Raw genomic sequence first — 18,911 nt, 5'->3', positions numbered from 1 at the left:
TCTGTTTCCACTTCCTGAGCCAATTAATAGAGAGGTTGCACCTGTGGAAAATTGCACCCCTGCCCCATGTAAGAAGCAAAGAGGTGTAGCTAGTGCTTTTCCAACAAGACATAGCAACAGGAAGCACTAAATGTGGGAAACAGGAGTACAAAGAGGAACTCTACCAAGTTAAACTGGCTGCCACAAGGTGGGGGTAAAGCAAACAAGATCTCAAATGCTAGCGTACTGGCATTTTGCTGAGAGAAGCTGAAACGTGCAGGAGAAAGTAGCATACGTTTATGGAGGCTTTGTAAAGAGCTCAGGCAGAGCGACACCAGGACATCATGTTGCCGCCCCCAGTGGAGACTAATCTTATGGGGTCAATAAGGATACAAGGTAGGCTTTCCTCCGGGCACTGGGAACCTAGACAGTAGGTGCTTTACTTCAGCCTTCTTCCAACTTTTCATTATGTCCATTGATTTCTTTTAGTATTGAAGCATTAGGATGGAAGTTACGTGCTGAAATAGTCTCCGTTCATCCAGGAGAGGAGACAAAGCATAAGGAAGAGTTGGGGTGTTGGAGACAACTTTTATTAGGGCTGTTGATTAATCACAGCTAACTCAAGTGATTAACTCAAAAAAATTAATCATGATGAATTGCACTGTTAAACAATGGACTACCAATTGGAATTTATTCAATATTTTGGGATTTTTTCTACATTTTTCAAATATATTGATTTATATTACAAATTATTATGATTCTATTACAGAATACAAAGTGTACAGTGCTCACTTTATATTATTTTTGATCATTTTTACAGGGCAAATATTTGTAAACAAAAGAAATAGTATTTTAAGTATTGTAGTGCAATCTCTATTGTGAAAGTGTAACTTACAAATGTAGATTTTTTTTTTGTGACACAACTCCACTCAAAAACAAAACAATGCAAAACTTTAGAACCTACAAGTCCACTCAGTCCTACTTCTTGTTCAGCCAACCACCAAGACAAACATTTACAGGAAATAACGCTGCCCAGTTCTTAAAGTGCCACCGAAAAGCGACAACAGGCATTTGCATGACACTTTTGTAGCCAGCATTGCAAAGTATTTACGTGCCAGATATGCTAAACCTTTGTATGCCCCATCATGCTTCCATGTGGATGATGCTCATTTAAAAAAAAAAAAAAGTGTTGATTAAATTTGTGACCAAACTCCTTGGGAGGAGAATTGTATGTCTCTGTTTTACTTGCATTCTGCCATATATTTCATGTTATAATAGTCTCGGATGATTACCCAGCAAATGTTCATTTTAATAACACTTCCACAGCAGATTTGACAAAATGCAAAGAAGGTTCTAATGTGAGATTTCTAAAAATAGCTACAGAACTCGACCCAAGGTTTAAGAATCTGAAGTGCCTTCCAAAAATCTGAGAGGGATGAGGTGTGTAGCATGCTTTCAGAATTCTTAAAAGAGCAACACTTAGACACACAAACTACAGAACCCAAACCACCAAAAAAGACAATCAACCTTCTGCTGGTGCCATCTGACTCAGATGATGAAAATGAACATGTGTCAGTCCGCTCTGCTTTGGATCATAATCTATCAGTATGGATGCATGTCCTCTGGAATGGTGAAGCATGAAGATACATATGAATCTTTAGCACATCTGGCATGTAAATATCGTGCAAGACTGGTTACAACAGTGCCATGCAAATGCCTATTCTTACTTTCAGGTGACATTGTAAACAAGAAGCAGGCACCATTACTTCCTGCAAATTGTAACAAAACTTGTTTGAGTGATTGGCTGAAGTAGGACTGAGTTGACGTGTAGGCTCTACAGTTTTACATTAAATGCAGGGGGGGGGTTGTAAAAATTCTACATTTGTAAGTTCAACTTTCAGGATAAAGACAATACACTACAGTACTTGTATTAGGTGAATTGAAAAATACAATTTCTTTTGTTTTTTTTTACAATGTAAATGTTATCAAAAATAAATATAAAGTGAGCACTGTACATGTATTCTGTGTTGTAACTGAAATCAATATTTGAAAATGTAGAAAACATCCAAAAATATTTAAATAAATGGTATTCTATTATTGTTTAACAGCGTGATTAATCCTTGACAGCTGTATCTTATGTATTCTCACTCTTGATCTCATTATTTGATAGGAGAAAAGAACCTTTGACCAAAAAAAGCATCAATTTGCTTATTTCTGCCCCTCCCCCCCAAAAAACCCCCAAGCCCTGACAAACCATGGTAATTTGGAGAGCAGCAATGGATGTTCCTGGAAATGTTTTAGGTTAGTTTTATATACCTTGCACTGGAGAGAGTAATTTCCAACTGGTGGCTATGTTTATAAAATAAGACTGCTTAAAAGGTAATCTGTTAAAAGATCTTTTAAAGAAAACTAAAAAACTAAGAAAACTAAGAAGGAAGAAGTGGGGCCGCTTAACACTGAGGATGGAGTGGAGGTTAAAGATAATCTAGGTATGGCCCAATATCTAAACAAATACTTTGCCTCAGTCTTTAATAAGGCTAAAGAGGATCTTGGGGATAATGGTAGCATGACAAATGGGAAGGAGGATATAGAGGTAGATATTACTATATCAGAGGTAGAAGCGAAACTGAAACAGCTTAATGGGACTATATCGGGGGGCCCAGATAATCTTCATCCAAGAATACTAAAGGAATTGGCACCTGAAATTGCAAGCCCATTAGCAAGAATTTTTAATGAATCTGTAAACTCAGGAATGGTACCGAATGATTGGAGAATTGCTAATATAGTTCCTATTTTTAAGAAAGGAAAAAAAAGTCATCCGGGTAACTACAGGCCAGTTAGTTTGACATCTGTAGTATGCAAGGTCCTGGAAAAAATTTTGAAGGAGAAATTAGTTAAGGACATTGAAGTCGATGGTAAATGGGACAAAATACAACATGGTTTTACAAAAGGTAGATTGTGCCAAACCAATCTAATCTCCTTTTTTGAAAAAGTAACAGATTTTTTAGATAAAGGAAATGCAGTGGATCTAATTTACCTAGATTTCAGTAAGGCATTTGATACCATGCCACATGGGGAATTATTAGTTAAATTGGAGAAGATGGGGATCAATATGAACATCAGAAGGTGGATAAGGAATTGGTTAAAGGGGAGACTGCAATGGGTCCTACTGAAAGGCGAACTGTCAGGTTGGAGGGAGGTTACCAGTGGAGTTCCTCAGGGATCGGTTTTGGGACCAATCTTATTTAATCTTTTTGTTACTGACCTTGGCACAAAAAGTGGGAGTGTGCTAATAAAGTTTGCAGATGATACAAAGCTGGGAGGTATTGCCAATTCGGAGAAGGATCGGGATATTATACAGGAGGATCTGGATGACCTTGTAAACTGGAGTAATAGTAATAGGATGAAATTTAATAGTGAGAAGTGTAAGGTTATGCAGTTAGGGATTAATAACAAGAATTTTAGTTATAAGTTGGGGACGCATCAATTAGAAGTAACGGAAGAGGAGAAGGACCTTGGAGTATTGGTTGATCATAGGATGACTATGAGCTGCCAATGTGATATGGCTGTGAAAAAAGCTAATGCGGTTTTGGGATGCATCAGGAGAGGCATTTCCAGTAGGGATAAGGAGGTTTTAGTACCGTTATACAAGGCACTGGTGAGACCTCACCTAGAATACTGTGTGCAGTTCTGGTCTCCCATGTTTAAAAAGGATGAATTCAAACTGGAGCAGGTACAGAGAAGGGCTACTAGGATGATCCGAGGAATGGAAAACTTGTCTTATGAAAGGAGACTTAAGGAGCTTGGCTTGTTTAGCCTAACTAAAAGAAGGTTGAGGGGAGATATGATTGCTCTCTCTAAATATATCAGAGGGATAAATACAGGAGAGGGAGAGGAATTATTTAAGCTCAGCACCAATGTGGACACAAGAACAAATGGGTATAAACTGGCCACCAGGAAGTTTAGACTTGAAATCAGATGAAGGTTTTTAACCATCAGAGGAGTGAAGTTTTGGAATAACCTTCGAAGGGAAGCAGTGGGGGCAAAAGATCTATCTGGTTTTAAGATTCTACTCGATAAGTTTATGGAGGAGATGGTATGATGGGATAATGGGATTTTGGTAAGTAATTGATCTTTAAATATTCAGGGTAAATAGGCCAAATCCCCTGAGATGGGATATTAGATGGATGGGATCTGATTTACTATAGAAAACTCTTTCCTGGGTATCTGGCTGGTGAATCTTGCCCATGTGCTCAGGGTTTGGCTGATTGCCATGTTTGGGGTCGGGAGGGAGTTTTCCTCCAGGGCAGATTGGAGAGGCCCTGGAGGTTTTTTTGCCTTCCTCTGTAGTATGGGGCATGGTTGACTGGAGGGAGGCTTCTCTGCTCCTTCAAGTTTTGAACCATGATTTGGGGACTTCAATAGCTCAGACATGGGTGAGGTTTTTCACAGGAGTGGTGGGTGACATTCTGGGGCCTGCGCTGCGCAGGAGGTCGGACTAGATGATCAGAGTGGTCCCTTCTGACCTTAGTATCTATGAATCTTTTGTCCTAGTCCTCACACAGCTCTTGAATTCCTCAAACCTCTAGCATTTAAGGTTTCAGTACAAAAGAGATGTCACTTTGTAATGCACGCTGGCCATCAATCACATTTTGTTGAAAGTACCATGCATACATATGGAATTGTAAAACTAACTGAAAATGAAAAACTTCTGAAATAGGAAAATTGAGACATTCAGGAACAGATCCTGTTCTTATTGAAATCAATGCCAGTTTTGCTTTTGACTTCTGTTGGAGCAAGCCCTCTGAAACTCAGGTTTATTTCACAACAGCAGAGTTTAAGATGAGTAAACTGCTAACAAGGCAACTCACATAATATGAAAAGTGCACTTATACAAGATTCCCAAATGCATGAGGTTGATTGTACTTGATCCTGAACTGGTCTTCACTTTCACACATCATATTATTATGTTAAAATAAATGAGGTATAACATTACAAAATTTTTGCAGAGTAGCTACATCTCCCTAGAACAGATTTGTTAATTTCCATACATAGTGTTTAAATAAAAAAGGAAAAACGGCTATTTTGATACAAAGTAGAATGTATATTTGCAAAGGGCATGTGTCATTGTTCTAGTTTTATTTAGTTTAGTGTGACATTCCACAAGATTGAAATTGTGCTTTAATTAAAACTATTGTAATTTGATATCTAAAAAGTTTCATGTTTTTAAAAAGTTAAATCCTTTTAGCTTTTCTTTCAGAACCAGAAGTTAATCTGTTTGAAGTTACATAAAATTATAGTTCTTAAAAAGGATACATAATACAGTTGCACTATTTTAATGGTGAGCACACTAATACAATAAGCATTTCTTCCACAAATAGTTTTGATAACAATATAGGCACATAGCGGCATGTAAATTACACACAGCAACCAGAACAGCAAAGGCACAATCTGGATTTTTACCTTTCAAAGTGACGTTTAATTTACAAACAAAAATATTGTCCTATACTTCATGCAGAAGTTTTACATTTGTATTTAACAGCACAAAACCATTCCAGAAATGCTGTCATCTGATAAAACAGGTCATTTAAATAAAAGATAGCAGCTCTTTGCATTGAGGAACTAATGTCTGGATTAGAGGGTAATATATGAAATCCCACTTCAAATGTTTTAGATGATCTGAACCCGACGAGCATCCTTTTGTCTACAAAAGTATCATCTGGCTACTGAAAGTAATTACAAGTTTTCTAGTTTATTGGTAGGTATGTATTTATTTTCCTCCATGTCTACACATGAAGACCTGAAAGATTCAGATTATCTGTAAAACTATCAATTGTTTCTCAAATATAAAAGTAGATTTTAAACTTCAATATAAACTATACTTTCAAAACAAAACGTAGGCATTACTTGAAGGAACCATCATTTAAGTGTAACTGCTAGCTTATTCTTGACATGAAGTCCCACTGATGACAGATCTCCTTTATCCACCATTAAGAATGCAGCCCTTAGCAACTCAAGTTTAAGTCTGTAATGCGGCAACTGTGAAGTTAATTCTGCCCACTGCTCCAAGAATATGACAGCTCTGCATTTTACATAGAAACATTACAATTAGGACAAGTAGAAAATTTTTGTTTACAAGCGAAGATCTTCATAATTACTTAAAAAAAAAAAAGACCTTTCTTCTAATTTTCTTAACTAGCTCTTATATGCACCATTCCACATTGTGGAAAAGCTGAAATATGCAGTCTGGGCTCACTCTACATATTAAAGAAAAATGGAATTACAGGTATTGGCACAAATACTTACATCTACACCTGTACAAAATAAAATTGACACCTGTCCCACCAATTAGAGTAGAACATTGATCTGCTATCCAACAGGTACTTTCAAATATAGATTGCCTGATTAAATGTGTTTGGGAACACGATCTGAGAATAGTGGATGTGCCAAAAGTTCCAAGCCGCTTTATCAGTCTTTAAATGGAAGGAGGAACCACAAGTATGTCCAAAGAGTTCAGTGAAATCATTATCCTTGCAACTTCATGGAGGTCACTGCAGCTGCACTCTGTATGCCCCCATTAGCAACTTTACCTGTAAGAAGGGAAAAAAATGCTTCAAATGACCATCCATATATCTTGCACAACGGTAAAAATACCGAGTAAAGGGGAGGTGGAGGAAATTTGCTAGTAACTGAAGAAAATGGAGTTTATATAATCTGTACTTGGTGGATCAGAATTTTTTGGACCCATATTCTAAAATGAACAGTTTGAAAATCAAAATTAAAAGGAAAGTACTTAATATTCTGAAGTACCTTAAGCATCCTCTCTTCATACCACAAACAAATTTGTAAAATAGCATACTCCAAACCTTGTCCAGGAGCTTCAATAGAATTACCTTCCTTCATCATGTTAGCCAGCCATCAAGTTATTAGAAAAGCTTTTTGGATGAAATGCTACTGTATTTGATAGGCAGCATAATTAAATACAGGAAAACCTCATTATTCTGTAGTGCTACAGAGAATAAGAACCACAACTCCTCCTCCCAGAAGTGTTATTACGACAGAATCAACCTATCATTACTTTTGTGGTGACTATTGTGACCACTGCAGGAACTATGTGGCAGGATCTAGCAGACTTTCTACACTTCTAAAAAGAAAATTGCACACCCTCACTTCTTGGGTAACTGCTTCTGAACTTTCCATAGCACTGAAACCAGTTACACAGGTTTAACAAAAGTTGGCTGGTAGTTGGTCTGTGCCCATGTCATTCAGTGCACATCTGGTAGCTGCTACCTTTACTTGCTCCCTATTACTGACCTAGTAAACACCATTTGCAATAATTTAGTCCTACTGCAATTTAAGCACTTTGTCTGGGGTATGAATTACTCTGGCTATTGTTTATTCATGATGGAAATATTTCCAACTTCTAAGTGAATCTCATCGCGGTGACCCTAAGTGACTTTTGGCAACATCACAGATAGAATGGGATGGGGCTGAAAAGGGTTGGCCACTGAATTGAAGGGAAGGAAATGAGGAACACATTAAATAATTTTACATTTATAGGCCAGACCTATAATTTGTAGTACTGAGACTCCTGGAAGAGAAAGTCATTGAAACGTCTGATAAAATAAAAATCGCTCTACCACCACCTCATTACACACATTTTGGACCAGTAAGCATGTCTCACCTTGGCAGTGGGCGCTTCTGTCAACCGTATAAAGAGCTTGTTAAGGCCTGTAACAGGACTGAAGGAATAAATAAAATGACTATCCTAAAAGAAAAAAATTACAATAAGTTAGTGTTGGTGTGTGGCAAACACTTCTGCATTTAACCTCAAAGTGCCCAGAGAAGCACAGAGATTGGAGTTAAGAACATCTCATCCATAGCTACAAGTGTATTTTTTGGAAAGATAGTTCAGAGACAACATTAATTAAGCCCTTTGGTGTACGTGCATCATTCTCTGTGAAGAAACAGAACTAGGGAATGTGATTATATTGAAGCATTAATGAAAGGTAAACTTAGTTTAATTACTACAAATTTCAGGATAGTATACTTAATACAAAGCAGTTTAACTCAAACTTAGTTCTTTCATGGTTAAGAAACGAGAATTTCAAAAGCTCAAGAATTCCAATGTCATTGATTGAAGCTGACCAGAAAAGGCACTAAGATTGACAATTTGCCCACTTCCTGCTCAACTCCCTACTGACAGTGCTTGATACCCTGATCTTCACTAGCCTTGAAGACAGGAAAATGGGAATATTTAGTAACCATTTCTACTGTAGTTTCTCTATAGTTTTTTTTTAAATCTGTTCTGAAATGAAGAAACCTCTGCAATTTACTATATTAAAAGGCCCGTCACGAGAAATATTCTGGGACTGAAGTATACCTCAAATCCCTTGAAATTACACAGATTACAAGTTTGTTTTTTGTAGAGGTGCTATAAAAGCAGATTAACTAGTTAAGTGAACAATACTTACCAAAAATACAGGAAGCTGGAATTTATCATTTAAAACCACTGCTTGCACACTGCATGGTCCACAGAGCCGAGCAATGACTTCTTTACCAAAGAAGTTTGAATGGAAAACAAACAGAAGAATTCCAGATCCTAAAGAGAGGACAATTAGATCACATTTTCTTTATGAAATTGATCAATCTGAAATTAGAAGGTTTATGATTTTAAAAAGTTACACCCCCATCCCCAAACTGGTAAAGGAGACCTAAAACTAGATCCACTGTACCTTGACTAAATCCTTAATTAGATTGAGGGTACTGTGGTTTTTGTTTTTAAACAAAACAGAACTTCATACTAATACACTGTACATTATTATAAGATCGCCATTTTGGTTTTTGATGTTGGCAAATACTAAACTTTACTGCTTTGGTGATGCATAACTAATCCATAGTGTTGCTGTTCAGAACCACAAAGATTCTAGACTCCCAAACCAATGGAAAGCAGGCTCATTGCAGGATGACTACCTTTGTCATTGGGGCAAGGTGTAGGATAAATACGAAATTATAGAATTAGAGTTAGCTTAAATTTGGCAACGGAAATGCATGTTGTAAAGAAAGGACCTGACTAACAAGTAGAAGGAAGGCCTTGAAAAATAATGAATTATAAGGCCAAAAGGAATGAAGTAGGGAGGATGTTTGGTTCAAAAAAAAAAAAAAAAAAAAAAAAAAAAAAAAAAAAATCCTAACTAATGAAATAAGGGGAAGTTTCTGAAAAGATGGAATTTATGGTTAAATTAGCGTTGTGTAATACCATACATTGTTTTAGCTGCAGATTAGAAACAGATTCTAATCTTACCTTCTGGCACATTCTGTGGGGGTTTATAGTTGAAATCCATAGAAAAATCTGGTCCTTCACAGAGACGGTGACATGCAATCGGAAAGACAGGCTCCAACAAGGCAAGACGAGCTTCAAAGTAATCCCTAATTGCATCTTCAGCTACTCTTGAAAGCCTAAATAAACAAACAAATGATGCTTACGATAGATTTAGAGCAACTGTATTCCCTTCTAGATAAGGATCATATCACTGTACAAAGATTACTATCACTAATAGATGTACCAGTTACTGAAGCACAGATGGCACCTTAGAGACTAACAAATTTATTAGAGCATAAGCTTTCGTGAGCTACAGCTCACTTCATCGGATGCATTTGGTGGAAAAAAGTTTTAAAGCTTATGCTCTAATAAATTTGTTAGTCTCTAAGGTGCCACAAGTACTCCTTTTCTTGAAGCACAGAAGGATTCTAGAGAGTAAGATTTACGATTCTGAATACCAAAAGCTAATACATCCTGCTTTACATTTAAAAGGAGGAATATCCCAATTCCTAGAAATGAGGAGCTGCTATCAAATTTTATCAGGAATTTATCAGGAATTATTGGTTGTGAGATTTGCTTGCTTATGTCTGGTCTGTAGATTTTAAATACCACAATGAGCTTGAGACAGGTACACCGCAGAATCTTCAAAAAATTCAAATTGGTGACAGGTCTGGAAAGTTCTCCAATACAGAAACAAAATTCCAACAACAGGAAATACTCAGTGGCCTTTGAATAACTCAATGGCCAGGCAGAGACAGCATCTCTACTGTACTGATTAGCACTTTGCTTGCAGCCAGGCTGATTTGTAGTTTTACTTATGATGCTGCATGTGAGAACAGACAGAGTTCCCAATTCATGTTGAGTAAAAATTCAATTTGAGAGAGAGAAGACTCCCACTGAAGAGCTGATTTGTGCAGTGGCTGTGATGAGGGAGTCAGACAAAGCCTTTCTACTAGCAGCAGACAACTGAACTTTCAAAGGGAAAGACAGCATCTGTCAATAATACTTAGCATTTTAGACCTTTACAAGTAGTTACTAAACACCCATGTGAAACGGAATCTTGAAACAGACAGGGGTTAAATGACTTAACCAAGGTCAGGGGCTGAATTAAAACTCCAAGGTTCCTGGTTCTCAACTTTACAGACACTGGTTTCAATTTAAAGCTTTAAATTATTCCTAGTCAGTGATCACCCTCTCCCTGTCTGTGGTAGTTGAGCCTATCTCCAGAACTCAAACTAAAACCTCTGGTTTTCTCATGAGAGACCCAGAGGGAAAATAGTGAGTTCTGGATCTGAAGGACTTTGAGGATTTGGAAGGGCCTAGTTTGCTTGATATTGTTTAGTTTTAATTGTTTCTTCCCCTCTACCTAGCAGTGCTACAAGATTTAGTCAACTAATAATAAGTAGACAGACGGGCAGGTGGGAATAACTGACACTTACATAAAGATGTATATATTTTAACTACACATTTTTATACCGCCTACCCTCTCTTCATAAAGGTGGTGGTTTTATACTGAAAACTCTTCGACTCACAGATTGTGTTCATGTGTTTGACCAGTACCTAGCACACTGTGGGTGCTACTGAATAACATGCCCCCAGAGCACTACACAGGCACATTTTTAAAAAGTGAAATACTTTAGCCCAAGCTGCTTGTCAGTTGCCTCCTCATTCTGCACTTTTATTCAATGTTTCAAAAATGGTTGGGTTGCCTATCCCTGGGTGATTTTGGGACCGCTTAATTTATTTTTTTCTGCCTAGGGGAAACTGGCATTTTTCCCTAGCATTTCTCTGACTTTCTTCTCAGTGACTTAAGCCAAAATCATGAAGCACATGAACCACATCTGAAGTTTTAGACAATAAAGAACTACGCAGACTACTTACGTTTCCAAGTGACTCTTGAGCAGATCATACACCAGTACATTATTACACTGTTTAGCAAAATGAAGTGCACTGTTCTGATGCTTTGACAAAATGTTACAATCTGCTCCACTTTCAATCATAAGTCGTACAATGTCAGAGTTTCCTCTCTTACAAGCCTACATATGAAAGGGGAAAAAAAACCACACACACACACACACACACACGTGAAGTAGCAAAATACTTCATAATGAGAACTGAATTATAGCAGAATCAGTATTTTAAAAACTAATTGGGGATTGAGGAGTTCATAAAATTGAACTCAATCATAATAGTTATAGGTTAAACGCCAGTACTTTTAATTCTTTTGGGATGTTAATTTCATATTTTAAATTACAAGTCTCCTATTTATAAACCTATCATACGTGTCATCCATATTCTTGATGATTCCCTCTAAATAAATTATGCTGTCCACAAAAGTTATGCATTTCACTTACCACAGACAATCTAACCCTAGTATGAGAAATTCAACATTCCTTGCGAGAGCTGATATAATCGGTCGCTGGATAGAACATTAAAAACAGTCCACCTGTCTGACCATTCTTCCCAGGTTGTATGCAGCATAGTTGTAGCAATGTCACTCCCAGGATATTGGCGAGAGAAGGTGAGGGAAGTAATATCTTTTGTTGGACCAACGTCTGTTGGTAAGCAAGAGAAGCTTCCAAACCACACAGAGCTCTTCTTCAGGCCTGGGAAAGGTACTCCCAGCATCACAGCAAAATGAAAAGTAGAACGATATCCTACTCAAAGGAAACCTGCACAGCACTTTCAAAAGACGAGTCTTGGAGCTTAAATTCATTATTCTGCTAGACACTAAAAATCATGAACTGAACAGAGACACTGAATGTATGGCTTATTACAACACTCTTTGTCCTATGGCTACAGAGGTGTTAATGGGCCACTCTACCTTGAACGGTCCCTTACAATATGTGCTTGCTACTTATGCTAAAACAATCTGTTCCTCCTTGCATTTTGCTGTGAATCTGGGAGTAACTATCTTTCTCAGCCCTGAAAAAGAGCTCTGTGTGTCTTGAAAGCTAGTCTCTCTTGCTAACGTAAGTTGGCACAAAAAAAGACATTACCTCACCAAGCTTGTTCTTCCCAGGGACATTGAGGGTCTCAGCATTTCCCCATTACAACACTGACCGACCTTCTCTTGCTAGAAAAGAAGTACAGGAAAACACTACTCTGGGTTATCACCTGGGGGCAAAAATAATTGGGTGTGGAGGCATCTCTCACTTTTTGGTGTTTTTGCCCTCCTGCTGAGGAACCAGACTGGCCTGCAATCCTCAACTCACATTCTCTTGATCTAGGAAGCGAACAGGAAAACCAACCTGCAGTTAAACCCGTGTGCAGATGACATGTATTTTGGGATTACATGCAACATGCAACTTTAGTGTTGCATCATCATAAGCTTTTCCATCTAGTAAGAGATGCATTAGTACACTGATTGAAAGATTATTGCACTAATGACAGCAGTCTGAGGGCTTTGACACACACAGTAGATCTTTGTCCTATATTTAAAGCCTAAAATGTGGTTTTAGAAAGAAGACCATGGAAACAGACCTGGCCACAGACATACCTGTACATACCACACTGTCGTCCTCCTATAGTATGCTTGCTAAAATGCTGAATATTAGACAATATCAAACAATGTCAGGACAAAACTGCATTTACCTTCATTAAAGCAGTTTCACCATTGCTCTGCTGGACATTAAGATAAGCCCCAGCTTCCAAAAGAATGGCCACTGTAGTTAGAAAGTTCTTAAAGAAAAGAACAGAACAGTTAAACTTTAAAATTTAAAAATATTTCAAAACAGTAAGCTAAATACATAATGTAGAATGATTAAGATTTTAGTAGCGTAAGACCCTAAAATAAGGCATCGAAGTGTACTGCGTTGCTCCTGGATGTCAGGTTCACTTGCAAGCTGTTAACAGCCCCCCCTCCTCCCCCGAATCATTCCCCCCCACCCCCAAAAGTCACGAACAGGGGGATTTTCGTTCTGAATGAAGACAAGATAATTCATGAACAGATAAGCTTCCAAATGAAATAGCTGACACTTTGTTACATATAAAACTTTACAGTAAGGTGTTTTATTTTTTGAAGTTTCAAATAAACTGATACTGTCTGTCTTATTTAATTTATTTAAAACACAGTAAGAAAATGATTAAATAAAACAGAAGTTTTGTTATAGGATCAATATTGCCTGCTTTGTCAGTAAGTCTTCACAAGCAGCAGTTTGATATTTACAATTTTCAAACATTCATATTGCAACAGATTTTCTTCATTAACTAAATTCAGAAATATCAGTTGAAGGTCAGCAGTCAACTAACCAATCTGAGTAGCTGGCGCAGATGCAAATTTGGAACAAATACTTCAATTAACTAGATGCAGAAAGCTGAGCAATGAGAGTTTTAACATAAAGTAAAGGCCAAGATGTAGGAATACTGTTGAAGGGAACTAACCTTTTCAGCTGCGTGTATCAATGCAGTTGTTCCATTTTTCTGTCTACAGTTGACTTTAGCTCCTTTTCTGATAAGGAGCCGAAGGAGGTCATCATGTCCTCCTGCAGCAGCAAGCATCACTAGTGTCATTCCACTTGAATCCTGCAACAATTGTTTACTTTTCAGTCACAAATCTACAAATGGGAGCCTGTTTACACTAACTACACCTGTAAAGGCACCCAGTTACAACACAGTTCCATGTAAGTATAGGTTGGATCATGATGATGTCTCTGAAATGTGCTACAATCTTTGATAGCCCGGTGCTTCAGCACAGTTCAGGGATACCATCATGGATCATCCACATTTAAAAAAAAAAAAAAAAAAAAAAAAAAAAAGTCAAGACATATGTTAATGGGCTTGGGGGGACAAGTGCACTATAACCAGGCCACATTCAAATCATTCCCACTAGCTCTGGTACAGATATAATGTATCCTCCTGGTTAGCAAGACTTACCAAATTTAGTGTAAATGCTGTATTTAGTTGCAAATCAACAAGTTGTAATGGATACCAGCCAATGAATCAACATTTCTTTAGGAAAATAACTAAAAAGTACAGATGCAAAACAAGATTAAAAACCACGATTTAATCAGTGTTTACTGCTTGCTGATTTAAATCATGGTGAAAATCAGTGATTTAAGTCCATCCATTTCTGTTTTAGAAGTACATACATTTTAGAAATACTTGTCAAGTTTTACAGCATACAGTCATTCGCAATAGAAACGAACCCCCAAAGAGTTAACTGACTGTTTTACTTAAAGGAAATGGAGAAGAGATCAATAACCATTTAAAATATCCAAAACACAACTATATGTGTATGCTAAATATAAGCTAGTCAGATTTAAAAACTAAATATCTGAAGTTAGTTCCTGCTTACCTGCCAATTTATAACCTAGGATTCTATTTAAGTATAATTTGCTTACCAATTTCAAATCTGAACAGTTTAACCTGAAGAGCTCTATGTAAAGTCTCCTCTTCCATACACTGGATTTGTACAAAATTTCCCTTCAGTACCTCCTCTTTACAGATATTACCTCTTGATCCAGATTATATTCTTCATTTGAATTAAGCGCCATCTTTACTGTAACATAGTCTCCATTTTTAACAGCATCCCTCAGCAGAGCTGAAAGAAAATTCGTTCATTTGGAATATTTGCTTTAGAACATCAGATAAGAAATTTTTCCCTCTTCCCAAAAATTACTTACTACTTGATATTAGTTCTGTTGAAGAATGAGTCTCATCTTCTCCATCCAAATGCTTCTGAAAGTCTTCCAGGGTCAGCCATTCTAATTGCATGTCCATGCCCAAACTCAAGACTTGCTGCCTGCCATCTATCATACAAACCCCAAACGAGTTACTTGTTTTGACTAACCACCAAAATGTAATCACTGCCTGCTGTCTGTACTAACTGGCAGTATAATGTGCACAGAATCCTGCACATTTATTTTTCCAGAGCCAAACTGGAGGTAATGATCCATAGTGGGGTAAAACACCAAACAGTATGTTACATTACAAACTGGCACAAGTGTTCAGTAACCTGAGTGGACAAAAGCAGAGCTAACCAATTAAAAGATACACAATGATTTTACTGGCAGGAACTATTTGCTTGACCCAAGAATTTAATCAGGCTAAAAACCACCTCTTGTTACCTTTCTTCTCACTTAAAGAAAAAAAAAAATTATGATGGTTTTAGGAGATGGTGTCAAAGAAGTTAATGCTTGTTTAGTCCCGACATTTAAACACCATTAATAAGAACAATCCATTTCAGCAGGTGTTAATACCTTTTGTGTAATAACCAAGCTAATTTGCTCCGAAGTTGTTCATTAACCCTGTGCTTCAAATTTCTTAGGGCTCAAAGTAAACAGATCATGAACTCTGTAGTCTAGGCCAGGGGTTCTCACAACAAATTTTTTGGTGGCCTCAGAGTGTGGCCACCAACGCTGGCTGGTGGCCATGCTGACAATTTTTCCTAAAACAATTAACTTTAGGAAAAACAAATATATGCACATATACATGTCCAAATCGTAATTTATTTATGTAGGGTTTTTTCAGACTCAGTAATAAAAATAATTTACAGTTGTCTCAATTCTTTACTGGACATTAACAGAATAGAAACACAAAGTGTTTTGCATGTTCTTGTCTTTTTGGGGTTTTTTTTGGTTGCATTTTTGGTTGCCCTTCTTCCTACCCCCCAAGACTTGCTAGCTGGTAAGTCTTCTGCTGTGAAAAGTGATATTAGTATGTTTGTTAATATCACTTTTCACAGTAGACTTACTCAGCTCCGGCAAACTCTGGGACAAATTAAACCCTGGATGGGAAGGTGGGCATGGAAGCAGCGGGGCCCAGGGACGGTGGGGTGGAGTGAGGGGGGGGGGGAGCCTGAGGCCAAAGCCTGAACCAGAACCTGCCACTGCATGTATGGACTCCGAAGCCCCATGGCCAAAGCCTGCCTCCCCTATCCTAGGGGAAGTGGAGAATTCATCAGCTGCCTGCACCTCCAGCATTTCTGTCTCTGGAGTGGGGCAGGGCCCAACCACTGCTGGCAGCCCTGAGAGAGGGGCTACTGCTTTGCACGCCCCCTGCCCCAATCACAGCCCAGTAGGCTGTGACCACAAGAAAAAAGCCCTGGTGGCCGTAGGGGTCCGCATTTGAGAAACACTGGTCTAGACAATGCTATACTCCCTGTAAAGACTAGTGCAGAACCCTAAAAATTTAGATCCTTTGCCAAGACTCCAATACTGGGTGTCAGTTGAGAAAAACAGATTCCTCAGATGGGAGCAATGTGAGTGAACAGTTACAGTCATACAACTTTGTAGAACTCAGTATAACTCAATTTTTGCACAGCAAGTCTCAGTGGACTTGTTTTTATTACTTACCAGAATTCTCCTCCATTTGACATACATTGTCCACTTCCCGATCACCTTCTGCAGCAATGTACGTCCAGGTATCTGTCTCATCTCTTATGCTCCTCCTTTCCTTGTATAATTGTTTATTTTCTTTTGATTTGAATTCTTCTATGAATTTATAGTCCACTGAAGAGTCCTCTCTTTTTCGATTATTCTCAGAGTATTCATTTTTTTCTTCTGAAGATATATTAAACAAATCAAAAGCACTTTTGTTCTCCTTCAAACCTAGAATATAATTGAGAGATATTTAATGGGACTGACTACATATACAAGCCACAGAAGTTTATTAGATAAGTAGTCCTGGTTGGTGGTTGGCTGAAACAGTCAGATTTTAAGTTTTTAAATTTACCTTTTAGAGGTTATCAATACCAAGGCCTGGAGCCAGGTTAACAAATTTGATCACTCAAGCATGTGCAAAAGCCAAATTCAGTGAAGATTATTTACCTGTGATTACCCTACGCAAGTCTGAATCCTGACTAGATTCAAAACCTAATTTCATCCCCCTTTAGAATGTTAATTTAACTAGAATTATAATATGAAAGTATATTGCTTCTTTGTAAGACTGTTGATTAATTGCAGTGCATTCACGCAATTAACTCAAAAATTAACCCTGATTAACAAAATTAATCGCAATTAATCGCATTGTTAAACAATAGAATACCAATTGAAATTTATTTTTATTTTTGGATGTCTTTCTACATTTTCAAATATATTGATTTCTATTACAACACTGAATACAAAGTGTACAGTGCTCACTTTATATTATTTTATTACAAATATTTGCCCTGTAAAAATGATAAACAAAAAATAGTATTTTTCAAGTATCAGAGGGTTGGCCATGTTAGTCTGTATCCACAAAAACAACGAGGAGTCCGGTGGCACCTTAAAGACGCAATTTCCCCTCTCTTGGTATTGACACCTTCTCATCAATTATTGGGAGTGGACCACATCCACCCTGACTGAATTGGCCTTCTTAACACTGGTTCTCCACTTGTAGGTAACTCCCTTTGCTTCATGTGTCAGTAATAATTTATGCCTGCATCTGTAATTTTCACTCCATGCATCTGAAGTGGGGTTTTTTACCTACGAAAACTTATGCCCAAATAAATCTGTTTTGTAGTGAGCCAGCCACTCCCAGTCCCTATTCAAGCCCAAATTAATGGTTTTAAATTTGCAAATGAATTGTCGCTCTGCAGTTTCTCTTTGAAGTCTGTTTTTGAATTTTTTTTTTTTTTTGTTGAAGGGTGGCTACTCTTAAATCTGTTATCGAATGTCCAGGGAGATTGAAGTGTTCTCCCACTGGCTTTTGTGTGTTACCATTCATGACATCCGATTTGTGTCCATTTATTCTTTTACATACAAACTGTCCGGTTTGGCCAATGTACATAGCAGAGGGGCATTGCTGGCACATATCACATTAGTAGATGTGCAGGTGAACGAGCCACTGATGGTGTGGCTGATATGGTTAGGTCCTCCAATGGTGTCACTAGAGTAGATATGGGGACAGAGTAGGCAACAGGGTTTGTTACAGGGATTGGTTCCTGGGTTAGTATTTCTGTGTTGTGATAAGTAGCTGCTGGTTAGTATTTGCTTTCAATTCACCTCATACAAGTACTGTAGTGCTATCTCTTTATTGTGAAAGCGTAACTTGCAAATGTAGGTTTTTTTGGTTACATAACTGCACTCAAAAACAAAACAATGTAAAACTTCAGATGAAATTCAATGTTGATAAATGCAAAGTAATGCACATCGGAAAACATAATCCCAATTATACATATAAAATGATGGGGTCTAAATTAGCTGTTACCACTCAAGAAAAAGATCTTGGAGTCATTGTGGATAGTTCTCTGAAAACATCCACTCCATGTTCCCGCTCAATCCGCTCAGCCGTCAAAAAAGCAAACAGAACGTTGGGAGAATCATTAGGAAAGGGACAGATAATGAGACAGAAAATATCATAGTGTATCTATATAATCCATGGCATGCCCACATCTTCAATACTGCGTTCAAATCTGGTTACCCATCTCAAAAAAGATATATTGGAATAGGAATACATACAGAAAAGGGCAACAAAAATTATTAGGGATATGGAAAAGCTGCCATATGAGGAGAGATTAAAATGACTGGGATTTTTCATCTTGGAAAAGAGATAACTAAGGGGGGATATGATAAGAGGTCTATAATATCCTGACTGGTGTGGAAAAAGTAAATAAGGAAGCGTTATTTACTCTCTCATAACACAAGAACTGGGGGTTCACCAAATGAAATTAATAAGCAGCAGGTAT

General features: G+C 37.6%; 1 protein-coding gene across 1 annotated transcript in view; it reads right to left on the bottom strand.

Moving 5' to 3' along the window:
* Window positions 1-5,299: 5,299 nt before the first annotated feature.
* The window catches only part of MPHOSPH8 (M-phase phosphoprotein 8), a 45,498-nt gene continuing 31,886 nt past the window's right edge, over window positions 5,300-18,911 (bottom strand). Inside the window, exons 5-14 of the mRNA XM_038384504.2 lie at window positions 16,597-16,851; window positions 14,926-15,051; window positions 14,755-14,843; window positions 13,685-13,825; window positions 12,896-12,982; window positions 11,183-11,337; window positions 9,284-9,438; window positions 8,454-8,581; window positions 7,664-7,747; window positions 5,300-6,569 (exon numbers count right to left, since the gene is read on the bottom strand). Of these exons, the coding sequence (XP_038240432.1) occupies window positions 6,528-6,569; window positions 7,664-7,747; window positions 8,454-8,581; window positions 9,284-9,438; window positions 11,183-11,337; window positions 12,896-12,982; window positions 13,685-13,825; window positions 14,755-14,843; window positions 14,926-15,051; window positions 16,597-16,851 (1,262 nt within the window). The 3' untranslated portion in view covers window positions 5,300-6,527. The remainder of the gene's footprint in view (window positions 6,570-7,663; window positions 7,748-8,453; window positions 8,582-9,283; window positions 9,439-11,182; window positions 11,338-12,895; window positions 12,983-13,684; window positions 13,826-14,754; window positions 14,844-14,925; window positions 15,052-16,596; window positions 16,852-18,911) is intronic.

The sequence above is a fragment of the Dermochelys coriacea genome, chromosome 1 (assembly GCF_009764565.3).
Source record: "Dermochelys coriacea isolate rDerCor1 chromosome 1, rDerCor1.pri.v4, whole genome shotgun sequence".
Classification (NCBI taxonomy): domain Eukaryota; kingdom Metazoa; phylum Chordata; order Testudines; family Dermochelyidae; genus Dermochelys; species Dermochelys coriacea.
The sequence above is the reverse complement of the archived record's forward strand: the minus strand, read 5'-3'. Positions and strand labels throughout refer to the sequence as shown.